This window comes from Medicago sativa, chromosome 3 (genome assembly GCF_051527215.1).
Source record: "Medicago sativa cultivar Bolivia chromosome 3, Bolivia_mono, whole genome shotgun sequence".
In the NCBI taxonomy this organism is placed as follows: Eukaryota; Viridiplantae; Streptophyta; class Magnoliopsida; order Fabales; family Fabaceae; genus Medicago; species Medicago sativa.
Genome location: NC_140751.1, coordinates 102,893,081 through 102,900,103, shown reverse-complemented (window position 1 = coordinate 102,900,103; position 7,023 = coordinate 102,893,081). Strand labels below are relative to the sequence as shown.

The 7,023-nt window shown below is 36.4% G+C and overlaps 1 protein-coding gene and 1 non-coding gene across 3 annotated transcripts; one reads left to right on the top strand and one right to left on the bottom strand.

The window, feature by feature from the left end:
* Positions 1 to 205: 205 nt before the first annotated feature.
* Positions 206 to 6,156, top strand: LOC146943155 (Leucine-rich repeat protein kinase family protein). Of its 2 annotated transcripts, XM_085757260.1 has the most exons (6): positions 206 to 307; positions 603 to 724; positions 853 to 2,873; positions 3,480 to 3,608; positions 4,045 to 4,067; positions 4,969 to 6,156. In XM_085757260.1, exons 3-6 carry the CDS (start codon positions 937 to 939, stop codon positions 5,547 to 5,549), a joined length of 2,670 nt encoding a protein of 889 aa, XP_085613386.1. In that variant the 5' UTR covers positions 206 to 307; positions 603 to 724; positions 853 to 936; the 3' UTR covers positions 5,550 to 6,156. The 2 variants fall into 2 exon arrangements, with proteins under 2 accessions (XP_085613386.1, XP_085613385.1); XM_085757259.1 differs by having other exon boundaries at positions 206 to 724.
* A 787-nt stretch (positions 6,157 to 6,943) lies between these two features.
* TRNAQ-CUG (transfer RNA glutamine (anticodon CUG)) lies at positions 6,944 to 7,023 on the bottom strand. Its single transcript is given in 2 exon segments — positions 6,944 to 6,978; positions 6,987 to 7,023. It is a non-coding gene; the product is annotated as a tRNA-Gln (tRNA).

Below are 7,023 nucleotides of genomic sequence, written 5' to 3'. Positions count from 1 at the left end.
ACCAATTAGAACAAATTAAAATGATTCTTAAATATAGAGACCGAAGGGAATATTTTGTTAAACAATATTACAAAACTTAAGTTGGTAAAACTCAAAATAAGTTGTAGTAAAAAAAAAAAAAGACACTTGTGGTTAGAGTGTGGTGAAGTGGAGTAAAGTAGTGGTTGGTATACACAATAAGAAGACATTAAAGCATAAATCTCACAACTTAGAAGACACACACACAGTGATCGATTGATCGATCCACGAACGAGAAGAAGAAGAAGAAGTGCATGTGTCGACTTAGCTGTACTTGGCGGAATTACCGGTAAATCCCCATTTTACCCCTCACTCACTCACTCACTCACTCACCACCACCCTAACACACAGTCATTGAGTTGAGAGAGATGAAGAAAAAAACCAAACACAGCACCACCAGCATCAGCATCCCCCAACAACCTTTTACTGTCTCTCTTCTTCTCTCTCTGACGTAGTTGTTTTTAACACCTCTCTTTCTCTCCATTTTTTTTTATTTCAACCATTCATATTAATATTATATTTTCTTTTTTATTTTCTACATTTTTTAAATTTCTTTTTCTCCTTTTTCCCTCTGTCAACTCAAGAACAACAACAACAACAACAAGAAGAAGCATTCACAATCACAAAGAGAGAGAGAGAGAGAGAGAGTAGGTAGAAACATTTCTCATTCAAAGCAAAAATAAAAAAATCAGCTCGTGATTTTCAGGTTAGACTTTTTTTCTTTTCCTCTTCCTTTTTCCCCGTTTTTGTTTTGATTATGTATACTAAAATGTTGAATGTAGAAATGTGTTCTTAATCTTATGTATATTTCTGAATACTGAATTGTGATTACAGAGGGAGAGATTGATACTTGTTGGGGTCAATGGTAATGGTTGTTGGATCCTAGAGTCAAACTTGATTAATATTCTGATTAAAAAAATGGTGGATCCAAGAGGGATTTTCTGGTTTGTGTTATTGCTTTTATTTCTGTGTTTTCATGGAACATTGGAACAGACTCAGCCATTAAGTTCACCTTTGGAACGAGAATCACTTCTTCAACTAAGAGCTTCTTTGGGTTTAAGAAGCAAAGAATGGCCAAGAAAACCAGACCCTTGTTTAATCTGGATTGGTATTACATGTCAGAATGGTCGTGTTGTTGGGATCAACATCTCTGGTTTTCGAAGAACAAGAATTGGTAGAAGAAACCCTCAATTTTCTGTTGACGCTTTAGCTAATTTCACTCTATTACAGTCATTTAATGCCTCTGGTTTTTATCTTCCTGGTTCTATTCCTGATTTGTTTGGTGTTAGTCTCCGTTCGCTTCGCGTGCTTGATCTTCGTTCTTGTTCGATATTCGATGTCATTCCTAACACTATTGGGAATTTGACTAGTCTTACTTCTCTTTATCTTTCTGATAATAATCTTACTGGGAATGTTCCTGATAGTTTAGGTCAACTCTCAGCACTTTCGGTTCTTGATCTTTCGGGGAACTCTCTTACTGGCAATATACCGGAATCTTTTGGCTCTCTTGCAAATCTTTCTTCCCTTGACTTGTCTGGCAATTTTTTTTCTGGGTCTATTCCTTCGGGTATAGGGACTCTTTCTATGTTACAATACTTGAACCTTTCTGGTAATGACCTAAATTCTTTGCCTGCACAATTGGGTGGTCTTACTAGCTTGGTTGACCTTGATCTTAGTGAGAATTCTTTCTCTGGCGGTTTTCTTCCTGATTTGAGAGGGTTGAGAAACTTGCGGAGAATGTTACTTGGAAACAGCATGCTTAATGGACCATTGCCAGCGGACTTTTTTACTGTTTCATTGCAGTTGCAGACCGTAGTTCTGAGGAAAAACAATTTTACTGGTTCTTTGCCTGTTGAAATGTGGTCTCTGCCGAGGTTGACGTTCGTTGATGTGTCTTCCAATAGTTTCAGTGGTATGCTTCCCAGTTCTAGTTCCTCTGCTGGTTCTACGGTTGCGGTGCTCAATATATCTCATAACTTGTTTTATGGAAATCTTACACCTGTGCTCAGAAGGTTCTCTTTTGTCGATCTTGCAAACAATTATTATGAGGGTAAGGTTTTGGATTTCATGCATAACGTATCAATAGATAGTAATTGCCTTCAGAATGCGACAAATCAGAAGTCAACGGTGGAATGTGCATCATTTTATGCGGAGAGGGGACTCGGTTTTGATAATTTTGGACAACCGAATACGACAAAAGCCACAGAAGGTTCTCGGAAGAGTAATAAAACTAAGATTATATTGGCGGCAGTCTTGGGTGGACTTGGTTTACTTGCAATTTTGGCGTTACTACTTGTACTGTTGATTCTGTGCACTCGTAAAAGGGGTATTTCAAGTCAAAGGGGAAACGGTGTGGGCCCTGCTCCTGCTGGAGGAAGTCCTCCGCCGCCTGGTGTATCGGTAAACCTTGCAAGTGTAGGTGACTCATTTACATATCATCAGTTGCTTCTGGCAACCGGAGATTTCAGTGATGCAAATCTCATAAAACATGGCCACACTGGGGATTTATTCAACGGTGTTTTGGAAAATGGGATCCCTGTCGTCATCAAAAGGATCGACATGCGATCTACAAAAAAGGATGCTTTTCTGTCTGAATTGGACTTTTTTAACAAGGTTTCTCATCAAAGATTTGTTCCCTTATTAGGTCATTGCTTAGAAAACGAAAACGAGAAGTTCCTGGTTTATAAACTTATGCCAAAAGGGGACTTGTCTAATTGCTTATTCTTCAAAAACACCACATCGGAAGATGGTACTTTGCAGTCGTTGGACTGGATAACTAGGTTAAAGATTGCTACTGGTGCAGCAGAGGCCGTATCATATCTTCATCATGAATGTATTCCACCTATTGTTCACAGGTATTTTTGGATTTCCCTTATTTTTTCTTTGTTTTTTTCCCTGTTTGTTTTGGACCAGCCATTCCATTTTGAGAACTGATGCAATACCTGATTTAATAAACTATGAATTCTCACTCAACAGCATCCCTCGTTGCATCTTTACGAAGGATTCAACCCTTCCTGTTGGTCCTCTTTGTATCAAAACATGTGTTTGTTGATGTCCATAGAAGTTTAAGATATGCTTACTAGGTTACTTTTCAAATATTGTTGTGACTAATTATAAATGATACTGTCATACATGTTGGTATTTTTTCTTTATCTTCAAGGTGGCTGTGTATAGTTGGTATTTTTTCTTTATCTTCAAGGTGGCTGTGTATAGTAGTGACTGGGTTTTGTTGTCATTATTTTGTGTGTAAAGTGTAAACCATCTTTAAGATGCTACTCAATAGAGTCGAAAAAAGAAAAAGGTTGGGAACTAGTTCAACTTCTGAATATATTGTTTTTAATTAATTTAATCGACTGATCAAGTGTGCTTGGAATGGAGAAGTAACAAGTTTACATGATATAATCTAAGTTGAAGCTTAATAGATTGCTAGTGGTGATAACCCTATCTTCTACGTATTGTAGAGATATTCAAGCGAGCAGTATACTTCTCGATGACAGATATGAAGTTCGGTTAGGGAGTCTAAGTGAAGCCTGTGGTCAGGAAGGTGATGCCCATCAAAGTAAAATCACCCGGTTTCTGCGATTGCCTCAGTAAGTACTCCGCTAACATTGTATTTAAAGTAACTGAATGGTTATTCACTGTGCATTGACCACATTGTGCTTTGTGGGACTTAATCATTTAGTCCGTTTTTGGGAAAAATGCCTATGATTTGAAATTATATACTGCTTAAAGAATTATTTATATATTTTAGAAATGTCATTTTGTCTGTTGTATATGTATGTGTTTTAAATAACAAATGCCGCTCATTCGGTTTTTGTAATCACTGCTCGTTAACTTTTCTGGGCTTTGCAACGCTGGATTCTTTTCTTACCTTGCTTTTTCTTTCACATTTTCTGCCATTATTTCATTGCTCTGTGGTTCAGCTGCATTATGAGTTTGACTAGTTTTAATGTCATATTTGCAAATTCATATTGTTTGCTATAAAAAAGATGTATCTAATTTCTCATTTCTATTTTTAATGTGTAGGTCCTCTGAACAAGGCGCATCTGGTAAGTAGAAGCTCAATTTCTGTTTTCAAAAGTTTTATGTTTTGATTGCTTGTCTGTGTCATACATAATTCCTCACTTTCCTTCTTACAAAGTATTTGGTGCATGCGTGGATTTGCTTCCTTAGGAAAAAATTGTTCCATCCCCCAAAAGCCGTGTCAGTAAGACTTACAAGCTATTTTTAACAAAAAATAAGCTAATCCAAACTTTAAAAATGTACACATGGTCTTCCCATGTTTGCTATATGGTTGCAAAATTTATTCCTTGGCATAAAAGATTTCTGGAACAAAATGATTTCCACGTGGGAGGGATTGAGAAATAGATTCCCATGAGGTGTGAACAAATTCTGTTTGTAACTTTCTTTTTTTAATTCCTATAACTGCCTCTACACCAGTGTTCTCAAATATCAGCCGTGGCGGATGTTTTTATAATCTCCACGGCTAATTTGCGAAGGATGTGGTGGGTTAAAATGACGGATTTTAAGCTTTTCGCAATGGTTCACTATCCGCAATCGATAACATTGCTCTACACCCCACTTCTATGAAAGACTATTGGGATTTGGGAGTGCATATAAGTGTCTAAAATTATATAAAAAGTACCTGGGGATAACATTCCCATCATTAAATTTTCGGAATAGTTATTTCTGGAAATGAATTTTGATGACTTGAAACAAATGCCTCATTGCTAGTGTTGGCTTTGCAGGATATAGTATTTTTATGAATTAGTTTGTATTAGATGATGATTGATCTGGTAGTTTATTTTATATGCTTGTGGTAATTGCATTTTCTGCTTTTCTGACTTGAGGTAAGGCAGAGACATTTATTTATGTTGAGCTAAGCAGAATAGTCATTCAATCTATTACTATTATTTTGACACAAATTTTGTGCACTGTCCGTGGAAACAGGTTCATCAACATCAGTTTGTGCCTACGACGTTTATTGCTTTGGGAAAGTGTTACTTGAACTGGTGACTGGTAAGCTGGGAATTAGTGCTTCGAGTGAGGGTGTATTAAGGGAATGGCTTGATCAAATTCTACCTTGCATTAACATGTATGACAAGGAGCTCGTGACGAAAATCGTTGACCCATCTCTTGTTGTGGATGAGGATTTCTTAGAGGAAGTGTGGGCAATAGCCATTGTTGCCAGGTCATGCCTAAACCCAAAACCTTCAAGACGACCACCGATGAGATATGTTCTCAAGGCTTTGGAAAATCCTTTAAAAGTTGTAAGAGAAGAAAGTTCGAGTTCTGCACGGCTGAAAGCAACCTCTTCCAGAGGCTCGTGGAATGCTACTTTGTTTGGTAGTTGGCGTCAGAGTTCGTCTGATGTAGCCGTAATCCCTGCAGCTTCTGGTACGAAATTAGAAGGGGCTAGTAGTTTGAAGCTTTCAGCAACTAGTAGTTCATCGTCGCGGAGACGTCATTCAAATGAGATATGCCCTGAGCCATCATTTGGCTTACCTGATGTAGAGAGGGTGGACCCCTGAAGGAATAGAGGCTTAAGTTTTAAAATTTTTTCTTCTTTTAGTTCATTAATACCCTTGTGCTCTTATCGGTTTCTGGGCATTTCTTAGGGTATTTTTGGAACTAAAAAGTGCTCACTGCACATTTCAGCAGACAAATTGGCAGTAAATTCCTTGAACTCATGATAATACCTTTCAAAGGGGAATATTGTTTTTGTTTTCAGTGGTCTTGGACAAACTTTTGGAGATAGATGTAGAGTGGATAGAAAGACCAATTGACAACTGATGTGGTAGATATGGATGATACTTCTTTGACTGCTTGTTTTGGACAGAGACAAGCTCCATTTTTTTCACCTGTAATTGAATTTTTTTTACCCCTTGTCCCAAGTCTTTTAGTGGTTGTACATTTTGAATCCGGCACTTCTAAAGTGAGCAGATAGTAAAGTAAGTGATCTCAACCATTAATGAGAAAATTAAGGGTTGATAATTCAACATACTCATGATTTGTCATGTATGTACATTTGATATTAACCATTGGTTTATTTATCAATAGTTGATATTACTTACTTTATTATACTTTAAAGTGACTTACTCATTTTAAAGAAATAGATTCTTAAATTTTAATGTGTAAGACATTATTCTTCATTCAAATCATAATTGATGACATTTTTTTGGGAAAAAAGGGACAACATCAGAATTATAGAGGATGAAAGAGAAAACTAGTTTTACTAGTTCTTCCCTTATGGATCTCTTAATTGGTTTTGGAAACGTTGTTAAGCGTCTGTTTGGTTGCGCATTGCACGTCCACTTGTTCTGTTGCGATTTTTTAGAAGCTACAAAACCAAGCTTATGCGCTAATGTGGAAAATTCCTGCAATTTTGGATTCAACATTATAAATCTACACTGTTAGCCTGTGGTAATTTTTTTAACATATGAACAACCTCAACCTCTTTTGTTTGTCTTCGCATAAACTTCTCATAAACTCAACACTAGAGTTTATATAAAAATGAGAAAATACGGATTTACTATAAGCTATAATGAAACTAAATTTGATAATGCCGTATTTTGACATGAAAACTGTCCACCACCTTCTTTGAGTCTAATTCTAAATCAACCGGTCCCAAATCTAACTCATGTATCCAATTGAGAGTTGAAAGTAAGCCAAGTGTTTCACCAATATGAACATTGTAAAAAATATTTACATTAATACTATTCAAATTAAACTATGTTTTAACCATAGTTTAAATTCAACATTATATCAATATGCAAAAACAACATACACCTGGCTTTATCATAAAAAAAACAAAAAAAAATTATGGTTGATATGGAAAATATAAATAAAAGGAGAGGCGTTTAAATTATGACTTTAAATTATGACTTATTTGAAAAGAATATTGAAAAGAATATAAAAGATAAAAAAGTCCCACCGAGACTTGAACTCGGGTTACTGGATTACTGGATTCAGAGTCCAATGTCCTAACCGCTAGACCATGGGACC